This window comes from Rattus norvegicus, chromosome 7 (genome assembly GCF_036323735.1).
Source record: "Rattus norvegicus strain BN/NHsdMcwi chromosome 7, GRCr8, whole genome shotgun sequence".
Classification (NCBI taxonomy): domain Eukaryota; kingdom Metazoa; phylum Chordata; class Mammalia; order Rodentia; family Muridae; genus Rattus; species Rattus norvegicus.
Window position 1 is genome coordinate 12341209 of NC_086025.1, and position 24449 is coordinate 12365657.

Genomic DNA, 24449 nt, shown 5'->3' on the forward strand with positions numbered 1-24449 from the left:
GGATGCTGCCATGCTCCCTCCTTGATGATAATGGGCTAAACCTGTAAGCCAGCCTCAAAGAAATGTCTTGAGTGGCCTTGGTCATGGTGTCTGTTCACAAAAATAAAACCCTAAATGCTGTCCAGTTTCATGCAAGAGTAAGAAGGGCCCTGAACTATTCTGCCTGGATCCCATCTGCTGCTATAGCCCATCTTAGCCTTCCTCTCACACACCTCTCCTCCTCTCTCCATATCCTAGCTCCAGCCCAGCCCAGCCTCAGTTGTGTTCTTCTAGCCGGGGTGTTGATTCCTGAAATCTGATCTGGAAAATCACTTGTCAGACAACTTCTAAAAAAAAAAAAGCCAAAAACCAAAAACCAAAGCAACCAAAAACAAAAACAAACAAACAAACAACAACAACAAAAACATGTCTACCAAGACTCTGCATTGTGTGGAGGTGGGGTTTGACTGCTATGTGGCTGTGCAGCTGGACAGAAATTCAAGAGTCTCCCAGTTCTGCACCAAGAAATCCCACAGACCTTCTTCCCACACCAACATGCATAGAAGCTCTGGAGAAGTTCAGGGATGTGCCTGACCTTGGTCTCCTGGCACCTGAAGTCCCAAGTTAATGATTTTTAAAAACACAATATCTCTTGTCATCAGAAGAGTAGGAGAAGCAATAAAGGTGGGTGCTCATTGGCACCTTTGCCCACACCAGTCTTGTTTCCTACCTCATGTGGGAGGGGTCAGGTTCTGAGGATCTCTTTTCCATGCTCACTCAGTATGACCCTGGCTTGGTCCACTGTGCAGTTGGCTGACTCAACCTACTTTCTTGGCCTCGTGCCCAGGCCAGGAGGGAACTGTCAGCTCTGGGAAAGATTGACTGGCACACGTGAGCCCAGCCTTTCATTGCTTCCTTCAGGCAATTATCCAGAGAGGCCCCAGAAGAGAGAGTTTGAGGAGCTGTGGGAGAGACACTGCTCCTGAGAGAAGGTTCCAGGTTAGGGGAAGTGGAGCTCAAGGATACTACCCTGGGTTAGAGAGAGTCCTGCTCATGTCTGGGGTGGCACTGGGGAGGCAGATGATTAAAGCAGGATGATCACCGTGATCAAGCTGGTCCTGGAGATGTGGAGGTCTCTGGGTACAGCTCCAGGAAAGCTTGGTCTCATGCGTGCAATTTGGGACACTTTTTTTTAAATTTTATTTTATTCAGACTCTTTTTTTTTCTTCTGTCATCTGTCTCTTGTCTTGTTCTTCATATCTCACTGTCTCTCTCCTACATTGGGTCTTCACTGCCACCTGATTTGACCTCAGGATTTATAGTCCCCACCCTGACCATTATTACAGGGTGTCCCTGTCAATTCCCTGAAGTTCGGGAGCTCACATTCTACCATCTATCTTCTAGGATGCGACATCTGGACCTATCCTGGCTGGGACTGGGGCCCATGTCAGCCTCTCCATGGCTGCTCCTTTCCTTGGTTGGTGTTTCCTGGTTCTTGACCCGCTGCCTCACCCAGATATACACTTTGTATGCAAAGTGTCAACGTCTCTGTGGTTTCCCTCAGCCACCCAAGAGGAGTTGGTTTTGGGGTCACCTAGGCATGGTGAGTATGGTAACAGAATGGCCTGGGTTGTAAGGGCGTGGGGACCTCACAGTGGTCAAGGAACTGGTTAGAACAATGGCCTGGGACATGTGCATTGACAGAGTCAGGGATTAGGTAGGCTAGGGCTGGGGTGTGAGGGCACAGAGATTCCCCACGGATCTGGGAATTAGGGGTAGGATGGGCTAGGATAGGTTAAGGTCTTTGGTACTACATTTCGAGTTCTTCTCACACTCCTGGTTTTCCATACTCAGTCTACTCTGGGTTGATTTCTAGCCTCTTTTCTTGCTTCTGGTACACACTGAAGGGCTCCCAGAATGGGCTCTGTAGCTCCAAGACCCCTCACAACCATACACTGTCTGCTGCTTGGGCCTCCTGAAGGGTTCTGGTTTAGAATCAGCCTCCTGCCTGGGTCATTCCTTTCTGTTAGTCTACCTTTGGGTTTCTGCTTTATTCTAGAAGGGATTTTTTTTATGCCCCCTCATACACTTTCAGCACACTTGGGCCATTGGAGAGTTCTCTTTGGACTCCTCACTTCCCATTGCTGGATCCTATTTTCCTTACATTGCTCTTTTCTACTAAGAGTAATTACTGAGGTCTGTCGCACAACCTGGATTAGACTAGAAGTCTCATCCTTTGGTGACCTTCCTTGACCCTAAAAATTACACAGCATTTGGACTTTGACATAGGTCTGTTCTCTCCTGTGGTTAACTTGGTCTTCATTGCTTCAGTTACAGTTCTCATAGCTCACAGCATGCACACGAGTCCTTGAAACCACATACAGGAAGCTTGTGGGTAGTAGTTGCTTTTTTGGAGAGTTGCCACTTTTATGGAGACTTAGAGGTCCCCTTTGCTGTCCTGGTATCTGCTGAGGATCCAGTGTTTGAACCCCTGTGCATATCTGAGTCTGAAGACTTTTGGTATATACAGTCAGAAGAGCATGTGCAAGAATCCTTGGGGACAAACTCTGAGCCCCCAGTGCAGTCCACACATTTCCCTGTCGGAATCTCTCATTGAGGATTTTTATGGGGTTGAAATTGATTCCATCTTCTCAAGACAAAGGAGGCTTCTCTGAGGCGGACAGCGTGACAATATAGCTTGACTATTGACCATAAGATGCAGGCTTGATATGATAAGGACATGACTGTTAAAGACAAAGCTAGAAGAAGCAGAGATTTTCTCCTCTGTCCTGCAACATCCAGATACATCTTCACTACAGAGGCTGTATCACCTCCAGGGGCTTCGGGAGAAAACTATTACAGATCCTGAGGAAGTGTATTAGTGCTGTCCAGAATACCAGAACCAAAGCATGAACACACATGTGCACATAAACAGTAAAATAAACACAGCCCCACACAAGTGCACACACACACACACACACACACACACACATACACATTTACATATGCACACATATACAAATATATCATTTTATGTTAGAAATAGGATTCATCACTGAATGATTTTCTCGTTTTACTAATGCTATAGAGTACACTAAGTCAAACCGTCCTGGCAGAGCCTACTGCATATCTAGGTTACAAGAGACCACTTATTGGTCCCAGCATACAAACCTGTACCTCATGCTACTATTGAGAAGACTGCAGGCAGTTTTCAGATCATGGTATTTATTTAGCCAAATGTATCTAAACATAAGAATAATAGAAAATTGAAAGACATAGACAATCTTCAGGTGTGTTATAGTTTTATTGACCACGGTAGTATATACAGACTGTCAGAGGAGAAGGGGAGGGAGCATTGGGAAAGAATTGTGGGAGGGAGTGACTGGGAAGGGGGCAGTGAGTAGGATGTAAAATAAATAAGCAAAAAATTAAATGAAATTAAAAATCATTATGTATCACAATTCTATACATAGTTATGCAGATATACAAATGAATACAATACGCATATAACATGTACAGGTATGTAAATGAGAAAGAGAAGAAGGTAGGGATCAATAGATATGTAGATAGATATGTAGATAAAGTTTGGACTTATGTAGTAAGGAGACTGAGAAATCCCACAACGCCACATGCAAATTGAGGACCAGGAAGCTGGTTCTGTAACAATTTAGTCTTAGAACAAAGGCACAGTGTGGAGTGTCAGACAAAAACGTTGGAGTCCAAAGGTCAAGGACCAGAATTTTGATATTTGAGGGCACGAGAAGCTGAGTGTACCAGTTTTGATAGGAAGAATGAAGTTCTCCTTCCTCTGTGTCTTGCTTCATTTGGATCCTTACTGGGACGGATGGTACCACCCACACTGTGGAGGGAGGGACATCCTGACTCAGTCTGCTGCTGTGAATACTAATGTGTTCTGAGAACATCACAGATGCAACCGGAAATTGTGATACATAATGATTTTTAATTTCATTCAATTTTTTGCATCAGCTTGTGTGAGTATCAGACAATTTGAACCTTGAAAAGAGCCATCTCAGGAGGGATTGCCCTTGTCTATTTTCCCTCAGTCCCCTCCTACAGAAGAAGGCATGAAGCAGATGACTGAGCTGGTGGCCACCTACCCCCAGGGCTTCATGACCTGGTTAGGCCCTATAGTTCCCCTCATCACTTTGTGCCACCCTGACATCATCCGATCTGTCCTCAGTGCCTCAGGTACCCATGGGAACTGTTGGTGGTGTGTCTGTGGGAATCTGAGAACTTCTAGTCCTGACTTCCATTCTTCTGTGTGTGCCCCTACAGCAACCCAATCTCTCCTTCCCTATCTCTCTCTCAGGCTTTCATGTACTTACCATTCCATGTCAATCTCTTCTTCCTCTATTTCAGTCATTTCCTTCTTCCTAGCATTCTAGCACTCATGGTACTCCTGGAATGCCAAGAGATCTTGAGCAAGGCTCTGTCCTAGTGGAACCCAATCTGGAAGAGATGTGTCCCGATAAAGACACTCCAACCACCTGTGCTCAGGAATGGCCCTAAGGAAGATGGGTGATGGTTGAATGGAGAAGTGAGTCTGCTAGTACACGTAGGAATACTTCCTGGAGGAGGACCCATGACCAGACAGACATGACCAGACGCTAAATCAGTGAAGATCTAAGAGAGACAAAGCTAGGCATCTGGAATGAAGACAAACCTACCCTGAAAATAGGAATGTTTAAAGTAGGGGCAGGATGTGCAGGGCCTATGTAGGGCTATAACCCATCCCATTCCCAAGCAAAGCAATGAGCCAGTGTATACTAATGTGGGATACAGTTGCTATTTCTAGAGTTTTCCTATTCCTCCAGTTTGCCCATCATATGTTTATTGCTCACTGCAGATGACCCAAGGCAAGGTGATTGCCTTGCTAGATGGCCATGGCAACATACATTATCTCTGGCTAAGCATGGTTTATACCTGGGATCATGTGAAGATGGCCTTGTCTGGAACTCTGAAGGGGCCATGGACATAGGAATGTTGAACTCTGTGTGGCTGAGCAGTTGTTTTGGATAACATTTTGACCATGTTTAGGGTTGTTTGATATCTGTCATCCAGAGTTGCACTGAGACATGACTGAGACCTTGAGATTTGTGTAAGGTAGATCTTAGGGTATATCCATGTCTGATGTTAGATCACACCTGTTACACATCTGAGATGATAACATGACTATTCTTTTTATCTATGTACAAATATATGCATATATTTGTACATACAAATATATGTGTGTGTGTGTGTGTGTGTGTGTGTGTGTGTGTTTTTATGGGTTACTCTGGCGTTTGTGTGCCTATGTGTGTGGAGGCAAGAGGCTAACATTGGATGTCATTCCTCATGAACTATACACCTTATTTTGGGGAACAGAGTCTCATCATGACTTAGCAATCACTGATTAGTCTGTGATGGGTACCCAGAATTTACTTGGATTCTGTATCCTCGGAACTAGGATGAAAAGTGCGTGCCACACAGTCAACTCTTTATGTGGGTGCTGTGGATGGGACTCAAGTCTTTCTGTTTGCATGGTGAACATTTGCCAAATGAAGTCTCTCTACACCTTACAGTAACCATTTTAAGAAAACTTCTGGCACACACTGAGAATCATCAGACCCTCTCTATATATGTGTTTGAGTAAAAATGGTCTCCACAAGCCCATATGATTAAGAGATGTAGCCTTGTTGGAGTAGGTGTGGCTTTGTCAGAGTAAGTATGTCACTGGGGTGGGCTTTGAGGTCTCAGATGCTTGAGTCATGCCCAATGTGGCAATCTTGTCCTGTTGCTGGTGAATCAAGATGTAGAAGTCTTAGGTCCTTCTCCAGCACCACATCTGCCTACATGCTGCCATGTTTCCTGCAAAAACAACAATGGGCCAAGGCTCTAAACTGTAAGCAGCCCCAATTAAATATTTTCCTTTATAAGAGTTGTTGTGGTCATGGTGTCATTTCACAGCAATGTGTTACATTAGATAGAGCCACGTCATGGAAGACTATGTGTGTTTAGCTATGTTAGCACATGTTAGGTATTAGGATGCTGTGTTGGCTGGCTTTGTGCATCAGCTTGACACAAGCTAGAGTTATCACAGAGAAAGGAGACTCAGTTGAGGAAATCCTCCATGAGATCCAGCTTTAAGGCATTTTCTCAATGAGTGATCAAGGGGGGAGGGCCCAGCCCATTGTGGGTGGTGCCATCCCTGGGCTGGTGGTACTGAGTTCTATAGGAAAGCAGGTTGAGAAAGCCATGAGCAAGCAAGCCAGTAAGCAGCACCCCTCCATGACTTCTGTATCCGTTCCTGCCTCTGGGTTTCAGCCCTGTTTGAGATCCTATCCTGACTTCCTTCAATAATTAACAGCAATATGGAAGCATAAGCCAAATAAACCATTTCCTCCCCAACTTTAGTCACAGCAATGGAAACCCTGACTAAGACAGTGCACATGTAGTGTTCATCTGTGTCACATGTGTATGTCAGGAGATGACAGAGTCTTGAGTGAATGGGTGTGCTAGGTCTATGTAAAGGTCTCAGAGTGTTGTACTGTGTTGACATGTTAGGCCATGTAGGAGCCATGTGAATGCAAACTTGAGTGTGCTATGCAGTGTCAGGCCACACTTTTGTCCTACCTCCTCCTATAGCTTAGTCTGGCTCCTGCTTACTGCTCCCCAACTCCCTGCCTCCTCTATCTTTCTCCACAATCTTGCCATTCTGGCTTGAGCTAGACATGCACACCTCTGATCAGGGCACAAAACTCTTCCCAAGTTCATCCTCTGCATTCTCCATTGGCCCCTGATGATTCTTGTTCATGTCAGCTGCGGTTGCTCCCAAGGATGGCATCTTCTACAGCTTCCTGAAACCCTGGCTGGGTGAGTCCTCAAAGGTTAGGTGATTGGGAACAGCCCTGGGACCCAGGAGAAGGTGTCACCTTTGCCCACTGCCAATGGTCACCCTTCCAGGGGATGGGCTCTTGGTGAGTGCCAGTGACAAGTGGAGCCGCCACCGTAGCATGCTGACACCTGCCTTCCACTTCAACATCCTGAAACCCTATGTGAAGATTTTCAATGACAGCACCAACATCATGCATGTGAGTCCCCGGAACCCATGTGCCCAGCTGGAGTCTGGGGAGGGGTGAGTAAGGGACTGCAGACAGATATAGTCCACGGTACAGGCTCTGAAGGACCATGGTGGCCCATTGCAGTTTTCCCCTAGACTTGATTCCCCAGGTGTGATTTAGTCTTAACCTTTTTGTTTTGTGTCCAAGATGATATCACAGGGTCATGACCCCTTACATGGTAGGTGCTCAGGTGTTAGTTTTTGATGGCCTGAAAATGGAACACAGACATGGTCTGGCAGTTCCAAACACACTGGTTGCCTTTTCTGGACAAGTGCTACATCACTGATGTTTTATGATCAGTTGTGAATCAGGTGGGCAGCTTGGCTGATCTAGCTCAGTTCTCTCATGTTTGAAGTTTGCAGACTTCAAGATAATTTGGCCAGACTTGGCAGGGAGAACTCAGCATGTGTTCCCATGGTTCTTTCCCCCTACAAGGCACCCAAGGCTTGTGGCACAGACAGAGTTCCACTGGAATGTGAGAAGCAGGATACTTTGTAAAGCTTAGATTTAATTGAGATGGTGGCCTCATCATCTCACCAGTTTTTTGGTCAAATCAGAAGCTAAACACAAAATCAAAAGTGGGTCAAAATCTAACTGATGTTGCTGGAAAATCACACTGTACTAGTTGTTGTACCTGGACAAGATAAGAACTGGGTAACAGTCACAGAATGATTCTTGACTTTGTGAGCTGGTATGTTAGCTTGTTTACTGGTTATGGACTCTGCTAGAATATACCAGATCCTTGAGTCAGATGGGAAAGGCAGTCATTTACTCACTGCACAGCAAGCAGCATGTGCACCATTCCAGCTTTTAGGTACTCAGAGTCCATGAGAACAGTACCAGTGGGCTGCAGTAGGAGCTCCTCATGAGTCTTAGGAAATTTTAATAATAAACTACAATGATAAATATTACTATATGTAATAGTATATCTGAGTCTTAGGGAATCTGCTTCTATAACAAGCAGAATTCAGTCTTATTTTTACTCATGGAGAGTTGTCACTGTATCCACAGGTTTTCTGCCATAACTTCTGAGATATAGCCCAAGTTAAGAACATCATGATAGTTCACTCTTGGCATGTCTAGCAAAGTTTCTCAGGGAACAATGGAAGTCTGACATTCTCAGCAAAGGGAGAGTTTTGGAATCAATTAACAGAAGTGATAGAGAACACTGTATGTTGAGTGCTTGTCATAGGCTAGACCTGCTGTGAAGCCCCAGTTCAATAATCTATGTGGGCAAGCTTAATTTCCAGAAGCCCATGAGGTACACTGATTACCTTTTCCTCATTAGTGTTAAATCTGAGTGTCAAGTATATCACAGACCTTGTTCACATTATCCTGCAGGAAGTGAGCTTAAAATGGTATACATGGGTTTCCCCTTAGTTTAGCAGACTAAACTAAGATCAGACCAACTTCCTAAAGATATGACAGTCAAGAACTAGGAGAGGGGAATTAACTGACTGGAGGCAGTACAGAACATGGGAATCAGAGGTGGGACCTGAACTCAGGACTCCTGACCCAGTCTTGGGTCCTCATCTGCTATAATAACCACTTCCACTGTTTATCAGTTTAGGTTATCCCTGAGATCAGTTATCTAGGGCTGAGATCCAGAAGACTGGTTAAGGTTACCCATTTGAGTGATCGGGATTGGGCAGAGCCTCTGGAAGCCACGATCCAACTCTCTCCTCCCTTCCACATCCCTCCCCTCTCTCTCCCTCCCCTGCCTCTCCAACAAAGGCCAAGTGGCTGCGCCTGGCCTCAGGGGGTAGCGCCCATCTGGACATGTTTGAGAACATCAGCCTCATGACCTTGGATACTTTGCAGAAATGTGTCTTCAGCTTCAACAGCAACTGTCAGGAGTAAGTTTCAACTTCAGGCCTTGGAATCTGGTCCACAGACTCAAGGCAAGAGGTTGAGGAGGGAAGGTTGGCCAGAGTAAGCAGAAGAGACTCTATGGAGGAAGTGGTTCAGAACTGACACTGAACCAACCCCATGGGGGATAGAGTAGTCCCTCCTGTAAGGTGGAATAATTTAGAAAAAGTCAAAGAGATTCAGATGAGACAGATCATGGGCATCTGACATGGGGCATTTTGGAAGGAAGTTGGGAGAACAGACAGAAATTAAAGCATACAGTCAATGAAAGTCAAAAAAAGTGTGGAACTTCATTCTGTGAATTAAGGTTGTGGTGTCTAAGAAACTATGAGATGTCTTCATTATCTGTCTCTCTCATTGTAACAAAGTATCTAAGGTTATCAAATAGAGGATATATTCATTTCAGCTTATGGTTTCAGTGTAATTTGGATCTGTCCCCAAAGTTGTATCATGGAGGGGACCATGTGTTGGAGGAAACACAGGCAGCTAAGAAGCAAAGAGGGACAGAAAATGCCAGGGTTTTAACACCCCTTTAAAGGCACACTCATAATACAGAAGAGATCTGTAAACAGTGACTGCCTTTTAAAAGAAAATAGAGTTGGTGTTGTACAAAGGGGTATGTAGATGAGTCTGGCCATAGAAAATGGCAAGAACTGGTGAGTTTTCATCTGGGTGAACAGCATTGGCAGTGGGAGGGGTAGAACTGGACCCTGTGTTAGAAAGGTGTCTCCACTCTGCAGTGGTAGATGCTTAGGGAAACGCATTGGCTCATGGGAAGCAATGAAGGGAAAGAAGGAACTGAGTATTCAGGGCTTGGATTACATATGCAACAAGATTCCCTATGTAACAAGCCCTTTTGGCTCGAGATGGCTCTTTTGAGATTTGTCTTACTATGTTGCCATCAAGGCCCATGGCTATCATGTGTTGCCATGATCTCTAGATGAGTTGGGCTACTTGGCATCCTGTTAGGAAATAGTCCCCTCTTTCTGCTGAGAGATGCCCCCTGGGGTTTTAGGTCTGTCTTATTCCTTGTTTTCTTCACGTTCTCACTGCGCAGGAAGCCCAGTGAGTACATTGCCGCCATCTTAGAACTCAGTGCACTGGTCGTGAAAAGAAACGAACAGCTGCTTCTGCACATGGACCTGCTCTACCGCCTCACACCTGATGGAAGGCGCTTCTACAAGGCCTGCCACCTGGTGCATGACTTCACCTATGCCGTCATCCAGGAGCGACGTCGCACTCTGCCCAAGCATGGTGGTGATGATGTCATCAAGGCCAAAGCCAAGTCCAAGACTCTGGACTTCATTGATGTACTGCTACTGAGCAAGGTTGGCTCCTTAAGAGGTGCAATGGAGACTTTAAAACTAATTAATTAGTTGAGATTTTCATTTTGTTTTATTCTTTTAGATAGAGTCTCCCTGTAGGTCAGGCTGGCCTCAAACTTGTGCTCCTCCTGCTTCACCTCCCTCAGAGCTCTCTTTTGGCTTTAGGTAGCTTTCTTGAGATGTGTCTTACTATGTTGCAAGGCTCATCTTTGGGGCTGGGTAAACAGATTTTCCTGTACCAATTCTGGCATTACTTGCTTGTATGACTCCTCATGACTTTAAAAAATGATTCATGGGTTGGGGATTTAGCTCAGTGGTAGAGCGCTTGCCTAGCAACCACAAGGCCCTGGGTTCGTTCTCCAGCTCCGGAAAAAAAAATGATTCATTTATTTTTGCTTTGTGTATACAGTGTTTGCATGCCTGCATGCATGTATGTGCATCAAATGCATGCTTGGTGACTGCAGAGGCCAAAAGAGAGCACTGAATTTTCTAGAACTGAAGTTATATGTGAATGTGAGGCACCATATGAGTGATGGGTGCTCTTAATCATTAAGCCATCTCTCCAGCCCCAAGTCTTTATGATTTTATAAAAAGTAGAGTGGATGTTTGTATTGAATGTGAAATGACATATAACATTTTATGTTTCAGTAATGACTTGGACTTGATGTAGAGAACACCTAGAATCCATAGAAAACATTTGAAGAAAAGAGAGACTAGTCAGAAAGAAACACATTATAGAGAGCACACTAGGATATAGCCAATACAGCCTTTCTAGGTCTGAAACCAAAGGGCCTTACTTGGTAGGTTAGTGAATTATAGTATTTGGATTTGGGAGATGCTGCACATAATTTCATAGTCAGTGTAGATCACACATAGCAGTCATACATACTAGGAAGGTAACACTCACTCCCTAGTCCTAGATCTTCCCTTCCCAGGTGATTTGATTATTTTTACCCGACATTTATGTGCACAAAAATGTCACAGTGAAATGAATTATTTTATAGTTAAAAATCAATCTTAGACTTGATGTTCCAGGGTTGGGGGGAAACCCAGGGGGACCCCCTACCTACTCAGAGGAGAAAGGGAAGGGGATAGGGAAAACATTGTAGGAGGGGAGCAACCTGATGGCAGATATCTTAATTACTGTTCTGTTTCTCTGAAGAGACACCATGACTAAAGCAACTCTTATAAAAGAAAGCACTTAATTGTGGGCTGGTCTACAGATTCAGAGGATTAGTCCATGATTATCATAGTGGGAGGCAGACAGGCTGGAGCTGGAGTACTAGCTAAGAACTTTACATCCTGATTCATAGGCAGCAAGGAGAGAGGGGTGGGGGGAGACTGGCCTGGAGTGGCCTTTTGAAACTTCAAAGCCCACCAACAATACACTTCCTCCAACAAGGCCATACCTCCTAATCCTTTCCAAATAGTTCATCAACTGAGGACTAAGCATGCAAATATGTAAGCCTATGGGACCATTCTCATTCACAACCCGATTTATAAAACAGGAGAAAGACCCATATATTATGAGTCATGGAGGCTTATAGGACAGCACATCTATGTCTTCTTAGTCTCAGAGAAAGCAATAGGATAAACAATGAGAGAGGGGGAGGGACGAGAACAGGAGAGGTAAAGTAAATGAAGAGTGAACAGATGATGGGAAAGGAGGGGCAGAGGAGACAGGAGAGCAAGCACGGAATAGAAGATTAATTTTTAGCTATAAAATAATGAATTTCATTGTGACATTTTCATGCACATAGATCACCCTGTATTTCTCTCAAATTTTCTCAAATAAAGAGGGGATTTTATTTTTTATTATAAACAACTTTAACCAAGTGCTGAGGTAAGTTTTGCAGGTTTGTAAACCTGATAGCTTCTAAAGGAAATAAGATAAATTCTCTATATTTCAACCTAGTAGTGGGACAGGAGAGCAGGGAAGGAATCAGAAACCAAGATGAGAGAAGACAGAGAGGAGACACATTTTAAAACTAGCGATTGAGAAAGAAGGGAGAAGGGGAAGCTAGTTCACTTACTAACCAGACACACTGTGACACCAACCAGACACTGTGACATACTGTCCCTATTTCTCCCATCAGCATTAATCTTCCCACCCTGCAGACACAACCTTTGTGACAAAGCAAGCAGCAATAAAGGAAGAATGATGCAAAGGAAGTCCACTCTTCTTACTTAGTGAGCAAAGTCAAAGACTTAGAGCAGTGGTTCCCAACCTTCCTGATGTTGTGACCCTTTGATACAGTTCCTCGTGTTGTGCTGACCCCGAACTATAAAATTATTTTTGTTGCTGTCTCATACAACAGCTATGAATTGTAATGTAAATATTTTTGGAGATAGTGGTCTGCTACATGTTGAGAAACACTGACTTAGAGCAATGTTAAATCTCTAATCGCTCTGCAATGGTTGTATTTGCAAGGTAGCTAGTCACTCCTCCCACAGAAATCACTCATCATACAGAAGTAGGAAATACCTTGTGAGTCTTTGATTCCTTCAACTAGGAAAAAAACAGGAAGCCAAGAAAACGCCTGTGTGTCGGTGACCAAGAGAAGTGCAGTCATATGAAGGTCTTGTGTGCCTGGTTGGAAAAGGATCTCTAGATGTTATGTTAGACATGAGAGCCGTCAGAAGTTGTGTGATATAAGAACTTGCCTTGTCTCCAGGATGAAGACGGAAAGGAGCTGTCAGATGAGGACATCCGAGCGGAGGCTGACACCTTCATGTTTGAGGGTGAGAGCATCAGTGAAGATAAGGGAAGGGGTAGGAGTCTCTCTACCTCAGGAGTCTGGGTCTCTCATTCTCTGTGCTCTATCTTTTCCCTACCCTCCTTAAAACGTCACTGCTTGAGTGCTGTCCACTCAGTGGTGCTGAAACAGCCCAGAAGCCCAAGTCTACCTATCTGCTCTTCAGGCCACGACACCACAGCCAGTGGGCTCTCCTGGATCCTGTACAACCTGGCGAAGCACCCAGAATACCAGGAGCGCTGCCGGCAGGAGGTGCAGGAACTCCTGAGGGATCGTGATTCTGAAGAGATTGAATGGTGAGCATAGGCCATGGTAGGTTGTCCCTGAGCCCCTCTCCTGCTTCTGTTTCCCAGGTAGGGAAGGGAACTCTTTAAATGATTATTCTGTTGTTGGCTGGTGGATGAGGCTTCTACTTCATCAGCAAGGAAAAGGTCTATGCATTGGAAAGAAATATATGGACTTCAAGGAGAATTATTGACAAGACAACACTATGTGAAGGCAGATGATACTACTTGGCATGCATTGAATAAAAATGAACTTCCTTTCCTCTCCTGGACTTCTGTCCTATTCAACATTTCCCCATTAATCCCTTCCTGATAGATTGCTTGTCTGTTCTTTAATTACTTCCTTACTATTCCGCCTAGGGATCCATAGGAGACATCTGGAAATAAAAGTCATATGTATTTTTTCTTGAAACTTTGGATCATCCATGCATCTATTCCTCACTCATCAAACTCTCCCACTCTCCCATTTCACCCCAATTTGGTGCTAAAGACTCAGCTCAGAGACCAGCCTTCCTTGGCTCTCAGTTTGGTGGGAGAGCAGTCTTAAGTTAAGGCACATCTAGGACCGATGGGAAGACATTGGAATGAGAGTATTAGAGAAGCAAGTGCAGGAGGAAAGGATATGTTTTATTGGGAAAGTCACTGAATATCTGTGTGGGACTGAGGAACACAGTGGTAGGTCTAAGGATGATATTGACTGATGAAAGAGGAAGTCAGTAAGATGACTGGTAGCAGGAGGGGTACAAAAAAGAGGAAATATGTAAAGAGGAAGGAAGATGGGAACATGGAGGATAAAGAAGGGGTAAGGTGACGGAAGGGCCTGAGACAGGAAAAATAACTCTGAGAGAAGGCAAGGGAGGTGGGAAAGGGTAGATAGGATATGTGAGGGAGAGAGACAGAAGACCAAACAATTTAGATCCATTTATTCTTTCTCTTCGCATTTTGCTTTTTTTTTTACCATAAAAATATTCATTTTAATGGAAGTTTGTTGTTTTTAAAATGGTGGGCTTTTGAACAATTCGTTGTCTCAGAAAAACAAACAACAAACAAACTTCTCTAAAGATTCCTAGCTAAATTTCCTCTAGTACTTTCCTAGCTTTCTGTTCTTCTCAAGATTATTTTACCACTGTGAGGAAAGATTAAATGGGCAGCCCAGGGGCTGGCAGCCTCTGCTTTTGCTCCTGGATAATTGTGTGGTGTGCTTCTCAGGGACGACCTGGCCCAGCTGCCCTTCCTGACCATGTGCATCAAGGAGAGTCTGCGACTGCATCCCCCAGTCACAATGGTCTCCCGATGCTGCACACAGGACATTTCTCTGCCAGACGGCCGTGTCATTCCTAAAGGTAACCACAGAACTTAGGAAACGGTACACAGCAAAGCTCATCAGGCAGCTTACCCTGCTCGCTTCTCTTTCTCACAGGTATCATCTGCATCATCAATATTTTTGCAACCCATCACAACCCAACTGTGTGGCAGGACCCTGAGGTGCGCAGTGTTCCCACTCTTGTTCATCCCCAATAGCCCCAGGATGTCAGACCTCCAGCACACTCAAGACTCTGACTCTGGCTGTGTTGGTAGATATCACCCATTCACCATGACTAGTCTTTTGCAGGTCTATGACCCCTTCCGTTTTGATCCAGAGAACATCCAGGCTAGATCGCCTCTGGCATTTATTCCCTTCTCGGCAGGACCCAGGTGAGTCCAGCAAGCACGTGGTCGTGGAGCAAAATCTGAGCCTGGTAGTGAGAAAAGGTGGATGGAGATGGTAGGGGTTTCACCAAGGTTTGGAGAGCCTCTTTCGGAAGTTCCAAGAGCAGCCAGGGATAGTGGTGGTGTTGCGGCTAGTTTGTATTGTGGCCTAAACTCTGGGCAAGGTTCGAATTAAGCATTAGTGGTGTGCTCTGTATATTAGCATCTCTCAACCCGACGGGACTGGGTCAGGTTGGGTCTGAGGGTCCCTATCTGGGTCCTGGAAAAGGGCACAGTCAGAGTCCCTACCCCATCCTCCCGCAGGAACTGCATAGGACAGACTTTCGCTATGAACGAGATGAAGGTGGCAGTGGCGCTGACGCTGCTGCGCTTCCGCGTCCTGCCCGATGACAAGGAGCCGCGCCGGAAGCCGGAGCTGATTCTGCGCGCGGAGGACGGGCTGTGGCTGCGGGTGGAGCCTCTGAGCGCCCAAGCATAGTAACTGTCCTACTTTGTCCTGGACTTTTAGTATGTAAATAGGCGTGACTCTGCCCATGTCGATTGCAAAGCCCAAGCAGTGCTGTCACCCTGCAAGCAGGGGCTGCAAGGAATCCATCCAGTGGTCAGAGTTATGGAGTCCAGCTGGCTGATTTGAGTCAAAGATCCCTGACTTCTCTGAATGACCAACAGCCCCTAACTTATGGCACTTGGTTCCTTTGTGCTTTTTGCCAACAAAGCTATCCCAGACTAAATCATGTGGCATCACACTTCCCACCACCCCCTGAAAATAGGCAAAAGTTAGGTATTTTTCTTTGTTCAGGGTTTTTTGAAGGCTCACTCCTAGGATTCCCCTTCCGTTATGTTTATGGTGGCCATCTCTCTTACTTTTACTATTACCTATACCTCATAACGAAATTCCTCTCCTTGTTTTACAGCAAAGCCTGTCTTTCCTTTAAGGGCATCATCATGTTGTCTCTGACTTACTGTTTTTCATGCTTTCTTACCTCAAAGTAACCAAAGTTATGATGCCCCTTTCCCTAGTAAAGTTAATTTTTGAAGGGTAATTTTGCTTCAGCTCCTTTCCTGAACCAACCACATTTAATGAACTACCCACATTTAAGCCTGTTTGGGTAGTTCATATTCAAACTATATTATGCCCTACTCACAATTGCAAAATTGTGGAAACAGTACAAACACCTACTTTCAAATGATTGAATGGACATAGCATTGTAGTTATACAATGAGGTGTTCCTCAGCCATAACAGGAATAGTTCATGGTGGAGCCATCACATTGCACAAGTCACAAAAGCCATACACCAAAATCACATATTACCATTTCTTTTATGGGAAGTTTAGAGTAGAAACACCCATAGCAATCAAAAGCCTGTGAGTGGTCGATAGAGCTGTGGGGATGGGGAAAGAGGAAAGACTGCTGAATGGGAATACATTTCCCTCATGGACTGATGAAATGTCTTAGAAATAGAGCATGGAGAAGGTCCCATGTCATTAAACACTTCATGTTCATATTATGTGATTTCCACCTCAAAAAATATTTTTATTATACATAGTTTTGTTGTTGAGTTATTCACACAAAATGTTATGAATATCCTGTCATGACACTAAATTGTTTTATGAACCTTCATTAGTCATCTTTAAAATAGTATTAGTTATTTTTAACTTAATTGATTTTCGAGGGACTATCCTTGGTATTAGTGCTTTTAATTAAAGATCTTTTTAAAACTCTGCGTGTGTTAGTTACTTTTCTACTGCTGTTATACAATATCATGATCAAAGTAGCTTATAAAAGAAAGCACTTAATTGGGGCTTATGGTTTTGGAGAATTCAGCCCGTGCTGGCAGAGCAAAGGTATGATTGTAGGAACAGCTGAGAGCTTATTCCTTGATCCACAAGTTGGACACACACACACACACACACACACACACACACACACACACACACACGGAACGGTATCTTTTTGAATCTCAAAGTCACCCCAAGTAGTACACCTCTTCCAACAAGGCTGTGTTTCCTAATCCTCTTATTTGGGTATACCTACTGAGGGACCAAATCTTCAGGACACAAGGGCACAGAACATACACAATCATTCCAAAAATGGAAGAATAGCAGCACAGTGAGGAACTACTGGACCCAAGGAAGATGAAAATCCATAGAGTCAACCACAAACCCTGCAGCTCTATGCCTATTGATGGCAAACACTTGTCCATGTTGAGTTGGTTCCACTTTCTGTCTGCAGCTTTCCTTGGTGGGTAACCTATGGCACTGGCATCTCCAACATCTTGGGGTCTCCAACACAATCCAGGTATCACTTTCAGAGCTTCACACAATGGCCTCTCAGGGCTTCATGCAGGGAGTTCCCTGCCCCATGCCTGACCTCAGTGCCTTTCCTTAACCATGGAGGAGGCTTCTACAACCCCCTTAATCCTGAATCTTTCTTGACTCTAAAGCCAGAACCAACTTCTTCTGCCCATTTGGGATCAAATGTGGCCCCTCCCTTGGATTACATTTGCATAACCTCAGAATTCTTGTTACTATTTAGTGGAGATTTTCCTTTTACAAGTTGGAGGATTAGCTGTGTAGAGTCTTGCCCTGAGGGCATGATTTCTTTTCTTCCATGTGTTCAGGCATTGTTTAAACTTTCCATCTCTTTGAGTACAAGACTTGGCTCCAGTGTATTTTCTGGAGCTTTTCCCTCCTCTAACTGCACACTGAATTTTTCTGCCTTGCTTGTGTTTTTTTTTTTTTTTTTCATTATACAGCTACCTAAGAGTAATTACTAGTAACCAAGCGACTTAGCCGATATTAGGCTATCTTGAAATTTCCTCTCCCAATGGAATGAATTCCAAACTTTTCAATTTAGCCTCAGTCAGATCCTTAGACAAAGACAGAAAACAGCCACCTTCTTTGCCAAACATCCTTAGTCTTTAGGCCAGTAGCTAATGCTGCTCCCCTCTGAAACCTCTTAGTTCACATTGCCCTCACATTACTCTCTGCTTTGTCCCTTCTAGGATGGCCCATTAAGCTCTCTTAAAGCATTAAGCCACTTTTCGTTTTTGTAATTGGACATTTTGTTTATTTATATTTCAAATGATATCCCCTTTGCTGGTTTCTCCTCTGGAAACCCCCTATCCTATCCTCCCTCCCCCTGCTTCTAGAGGGTACTACTCCACCCACCCACTCCCACCTCCCCACTCCGGCATTTCCCTACTTTTTTAGTCCAAAGTCCAAAAGGCTTCCACATTCCTCCAAAAACAAACATGGTCAGGCTTATCACAGAAATACACCATCCCCTGATAACTTCAGTCTTAGTTACTTCTCAGTTACAAAGGAACACCATTACTAAGACAACTTATAGAAGATTTTGTTGGGGTTTATAGTTTCAAAGGGTTAGTCCATGCCCATCATGGAGTAGAGCATGGCAGCAGGCAGACATGGCCATAGAGCAATAGCTGAGAGCTTACATTAGATCTACAATTGGGGCATATATAGGGAAAGCTAATTAAGAATGCTATTGGCTTTTGAAACTCAAAGCTGTCCCCTAGTGACACACCTACCCCAAGAAGGCCATGCTGTTGGTATTCTGTCTAAGCTCCATCCCCACAGTTACCTGGCAAGAGCCAGCTATGCCTGTATAAGGGGGTCCTTGCCCCTCATTCTCTCTTACTTCTTATTCTTCTCCTCTCTGCTCTTGTGCCCTCTTTGTCCCTCTCCCTTCTCTCCCCACCCTCCCCTCCTTCCACGTGCTCATGGCTGGCCTTTGTCCCTCCCCTCTTCTACTCTTCTTCTCTCATTAAACCTCTCCGTGTGGAACCATGTTGGATTGGTGTGCTTTGTCCAAACGTGAGCCGAGATTCTTTTTTAAAGATTTTTTAAAAGAGGGCATCAGATCCCATTACAGATGGTTGTGAGCCACCATGTGGTTGCTGGGATTTGAACTCAGGACCTCTGGAAGAGAAATCAGTACTCCTAACCACTGAGCCATCCCTCCAGCCCATGAGCCGAGATTTAAACCCCCAACACACACCTCTGATCTTTCCCAAACAGTTGCATTAACTGGAGACCAAGTATTCAAATACATGAGCCTATGGGGCCATTCTCATTCATAATGCCAGAGCCGGGTACAGGTGATCATTTTCTCTGCTGGTCTCAATTTCCAATACCCAATCCATACCTTTGTGCTTTCTCCAGCATCTTCTCCACTACTGGCCACTCGAAGATAGGCCTCATTCATTATATCCTAAGTTTTCTTCGGTCTGGACCTTCTATCTCTGGATTTGAACTACTCACCCATGAGAGTACTTTTGTGGGGACTACACATGGCAGCTCCTGTTGGTAGCAGTGTGAAACACAGTGCCAGCGCTTGACTCACTTTGCAGAGAAACATCTACACCCACTTTGTAATGTCTCCTTCGGCTCTAACTTGAATAAGCTCTATTGTGTTTTCAATCTTTTTTTTTTCTCATCTGCCCTCACAGACACAGCTTCTAATCTGTTTGAATCCATATTCCCTTTTGAATAGTCTTGGAGAACTCGGCCATCTAAGCAAAACTGATACAGCATTCATTCTATTGACTGTGCCTATTTGCAAGTGATCATCACAATGGGGTTTGTGTCAAGACATCCTGTCATGGAAGGCAGGTTAGGGAGGGCCACAGGATACTCACTGAGACTCAAGCCACTCTTCCTAGTATTTGTCAACTATTCTGTTCTAATTAGATGTTCACCTACACAGCTATGGTGTATTGGTCAGAGTTCTCTAAAAGAACAGAACTGATAGAAAATTCATCCGTATCATATATATATATATATATATATATATATATGTGTGTGTGTGTGTGTGTGTGTGTGTGTGTGTGTGTATTTAAAGGGGTTTATTCAAGTGGTCTACTGGTGGTCTGGGTGGTCCAACAATGGCGGTTTGGGGGGTCCAACAGTGGTCATCTATAGTTGTTGCTCAGTTCATAAGGCTGGATGTCTCGGGCTGGGGATTTAGCTCAGTGGTAGAGCGCTTACCTAGGAAGCGCAAGGCCCTGGGTTCGGTCCCCAGCTCCGAAAAAAAAAGAACCAAAAAAAAAAAAAAAAAAAAAAAGGCTGGAGGTCTCATGTGTCCTAATCTGGCGCAGAGGTCCTGGAGGATTGATTCCTAGAGAACTCTCCATGCTGTCTTCAGTCTGCCTGGCAATCCCGAGGAAGGAGGTGCTCACAGCAGAGAAGGAGTGCTCAGCAGCAGGAGAGATGAGCCTGCCAGCACGAGTGAGGGCAAGCAGGCAAAAAGCAAAGCTTCCTCTTCCCTGACCTTCCCTGTGGGCTGACACCACAAGATGTGGCTCAGATTTAGGATGGGTTCTGACCTCGTGATTCAGTCAAGAAAGTCCCTCATAGGCTCCTAGCAGCTTGGGTTCTAGTTGATTCCATACACAGTCAACGTGACAACCAACATTTAGCCCTCACGTATGGGGAAGCTGCTTTGGAGTCCACACTCCTGCGCACAGCCTCTCATTCTTGCTATTCATGCTCTGTAGTTTAGCCCAATAAACTCATTGGTTCCTTCCGGTGAGCTTTAGGGGAACTGTGTTTTGTGTTGTTGGGGCTTTATACGGAGTTTGCAGTTGTTTACACATCCTCAGGCAACAAGTAGAGACCTCAATTTAAAAAAGAAAAGAAGGGCTGGAGAGATGGCTCAGCCGTTAAAGGCTAGGCTCACAACCAAAAAAGAAAAGAAAAGGCCTTCCCTTTTTCTCTCTCACCAGCTAATCTATTCTTTGCAGATCTGCTTCATGTCATAATTGATATCTGGGGTCCTGAATGTCTCATTTCTTGCTGGGAACAAACACACTGTGAGATCAGAAAGGATGGGAAATGAATGAGCCCGTGGGTCTGAGGATGGATGACGCTCCCTCTGCTGGCCAGTATGAGAATATCAGGCTCTTGGGTCATTAATTCAACTTGTGAGAAACTTTGGGGATGTGTTTGACGGTTAAGTCTGAGTGTGAATGTGTGCACGTGTGCAAATGTATTTATAATGTGTGCCATGTGTGTACACATGGAGACAAATGTGTAAAGTGTGGAGGTTTTTAGGTGTGCCTGTTTGTGTATGTGTGCTTACATACTCTATGGTATGAGTGTGTGTGTGTGTGTGTGTGTGTGTGTGTGTGTTGTTTCTGTTAGAGCGCCCTAACCCTCTTCTTTGCAGTGCAGGCCACACACCCCAGACAAACAGCTCTTGAAAGCAGTCTTCAGTCCTGAAGGATGGCCATGGGTGGGTAACTATCCCAGTTCCAGAGATGACTGTAGGATGTCCTTGTTAATGTCTGTCTCCCAGAGACTCTCAGTATGTCTGAGCCCATGTGGACACTGTGTAAACTTCAACACATGCCTTTAACTTCCCACCTCCTCTTCCTGCCTCCCCTTCCCATCACAACCCCATTGCACTGCTGGTTTCCAGAGGTCATCTTTTAACACCCAGCAGTTAAAACCTTGTTTCAGGGTCACCTCTAAAGAATAGAATTTGAGCTTCATTTTGTTCTTTCAGCCTTCTAGGGAAGCTAAAATAGGACAAGCATGGTGACTGGCTAACACACACTCACAGGCATATATGTGATAATGAACTTAGGAATTTGAGGTTCAGAGAAGGTAACTTACTTGCTCAAGGCCACACAGCTGGTGAATGACTGAAGCCAGCTTTTTATAGGGTTACTGGATCCCAACCAAACGTTCATAGTCTTTTCAAAGAGGATGCTCAATGGATGTTTATAGCTACCAAGATTCCTGATGAGTGTGTGAAAGGGACCCAAGAATCCTAGCTAGAAGCCATGTCCTCATTCTGTCCCAAAGGTGACCTTGAGAAGCCCAGTCTAGGTGCTGGCTGTACACTAGGGAGTATTGCTTTAATTCCTTGCTCAATATTATGTATCTAATCTCCACACCAGCCCTGTTATTTCCTCTGGAGAGTATGAGAAAACTGCAGTGCCCTAAGCTGAAGAAAACTGCCTCAGGTCACAGCTGGAGCTGACAGGTGCCATGCAGTCCGTTCCCACACAGGATGCTGATTTTCAAAAGTCACACACATGGAGTCCTGGTGTGTCTTAAACATGACATGTAACAGTTTCCTATAGCCATTCTTTGGCTACTTTGTGAGTTTTTCTTTCTTCCCCCACTCTCCACCCCTTTACATCCACCCTATCAATCCCCTAACACTAGATAAAGAGCAGAAAAAGGAGAGAGAGGAAAAAGACGCCTGAATGAGTCAGGGGTCGAAAGGCAGGTGATGCCATCGTTAGGCTACACTTCCTCCTGATTAAGGGTGTGGAGTTCTTCAGGGCAAGTTTAATCTTCAAAGTCAAGATATCTAATTACTTTTTGTTGTTGTTTCTTCTTTGCACATGAATACTTAACAAGCTGCAACCAACAACGACCACCCAACCAACATGCCTCTCAGGGCTCTAGCAGTTACATACCCTCTAAAATCCCCAGAATTCCTAGCATCACACAACCACAGAAACTCTGCAGCTGGCAAAATCGCATCCCTGTTAGATAGAGCACTAGGCAAATCATAGTCAGCTACTGTGGACAATCTAAAGTAGTCTCAGGCCCCACACCCGGGGTTAAAATGAAAACCATATCTGTGTCTAAAAAAACAACAACAATAAAATTTCCAAATTGCCACTAGTTTCCTTTTTAAAATGTAAACGATAGCCGCACAGAATAATAAATGTTGTGCAAACCGCTATCTACACTTCATATAAGAAAAGAGGGCTGCGGAGACAGTTAGGTGGGTGACTGTGATCTAGTTGTAGGTGGAGACGTGCCCTTGTCTTCTTGTTAATCCAACAGGGTGGATCAGGGGTCTAGCTAGATGCCCAGTCACAGGAAGGGAGGCTCACCTTAAGATAATGTTCTCTTTCTCCCTAGACCCTAGGGCAATGCCCAGGAACCATCATGGGTGTTGATCTGATCTGCTCACCTTTCTGAGTCAGTGATAGTTTAACTATGCCTTTAAAACTCCTGAACACTCTGGACTTCCTAACTCCTTTTCTGAAGCTCTCTTCCTCACCGAGTGACTGCCAGTTATGACGAGGTTGACCTTTCTGTTGGCTTGACTTCCATGGAGAATAACAGCTAGCGGGCCCTGGCAATGTCCTCTGGACCTCTAACAAATTACCCTTAATCTGCTTGAGTCTGTTATCGTCCTTGAGTTTCTTTGTATTAGCCACTTTTCCTGTTGCTGTGATAAAGCAGCTTGGCCAAGGCAGGCCATAAAAGACTTTATTCTGGGTTATGGCTCCCGAGGGACAAAACCCATAATGGCAGGTGGCCATGGGGCTGGAGCAGAAAACCGAGAGCTCACATCTTTAACCACAAGCACCAGAGAAAGCAAACTGCAAGCAGGGTGAGGTCTTAAATTCTCAAAGCCCATTCCCAGTGACTTGCTTCTTCTAGCAAGGTCACACCTCCTAACCCTCCCCTGTGGGATGATGTCACAGGTGAGACAGGTACAAGATAGAAGGAGGCCTGTCATTGGATGAGAAGGAAGGATGGGTGGGAGGAAAGTTTGAAGGAAGAGGAGGAGATTGGAACGAAGAGAGGAGGAGAAGCGGAGAAGCCATGGCAGGACGATGGAGGCTGTTGTAAAGATCTTGCTCTGTGTATTTACAGGTTGTTATTAATGTTCTTAAGGGATGGTGGTACCGGGCTTTGTATAGTTTAGGTGGGCAATTATATCTTATCAACTGGACAAAAGGTTATTGTGTTGTGTGTTCTTTTGTGTGACAATTTGAGTGTAGCAAAGTGTGCAGCGGCAGGAGACACTGGGCCGCAGAGGAGTTGAGATGTGTTTCCGCCAAGATATCTAGCAGATTATCTTGGGGCACCGCAGTGCTGGACCTAGCGGGGTAAAAGGCAACCCTTTACTTTATATATTTTTTATATTTTTTACAAAAACACTCCCCAAACAAGCCACCAAGTGAGCGCCAAATTTTGTTTTTAACAAGATCTCAATCATTTGATTTTGCCAATGAACACTTAGAAACCAGATGCTGGGATGGAAGTCTGCTAGCTCAGAGAGGCAGAGAAAGACCCCCCTGACCTTTCTCTTAGCCAGCTTCCCTGAAGCAAAAACCTCCTCTGAACCGAATCTCCCTCCCTTCTTACTTGCGATGTGTCTCTCTATCCATCCTCCTGACTTCCTGTTACTCTCTATGATTTTTTTAAAATCCTGTGTTCACTTCCTGTCACCTGGTTGCCTGCTCTGCTTCTTGACCTATGATTGACTTTATTTAATCCTGTTTACAATATTCAAGCAGAAAGCTCTTGAATTAAAGGTGTGTGCTAGGGGGGAGCCAAACCACAACCTTTAAACAGGTTTTCCCAGTAGATTACACTATCCCTGAGTTCACAGTGTTATCAAAT

General features: G+C 44.7%; 2 protein-coding genes across 4 annotated transcripts in view; both read left to right on the plus strand.

Annotated features, from left to right (window-relative positions):
- Positions 1-24449, plus strand: part of Ftl1l5 (ferritin light chain 1 like 5) — a 576109-nt gene that overhangs the window by 45805 nt on the left and 505855 nt on the right. The gene's annotated exons all lie outside the window — the stretch shown is intronic.
- On the plus strand, positions 913-16766 carry Cyp4f40 (cytochrome P450, family 4, subfamily f, polypeptide 40). Of its 3 annotated transcripts, none has more exons than XM_063264148.1 (13): positions 913-978; positions 1384-1582; positions 4044-4188; positions 6799-6852; positions 6943-7070; positions 8835-8956; positions 10027-10297; positions 12970-13036; positions 13217-13346; positions 14544-14677; positions 14755-14819; positions 14947-15029; positions 15348-16766. In XM_063264148.1, exons 2-13 carry the CDS (start codon positions 1385-1387, stop codon positions 15520-15522), a joined length of 1572 nt encoding a protein of 523 aa, XP_063120218.1. In that variant the 5' UTR covers positions 913-978; position 1384; the 3' UTR covers positions 15523-16766. The 3 variants fall into 3 exon arrangements, with proteins under 3 accessions (XP_063120218.1, XP_063120219.1, NP_001102830.1); XM_063264149.1 differs by having other exon boundaries at positions 919-1013; NM_001109360.1 differs by lacking the exon at positions 913-978 and having other exon boundaries at positions 1382-1582; positions 15348-15525.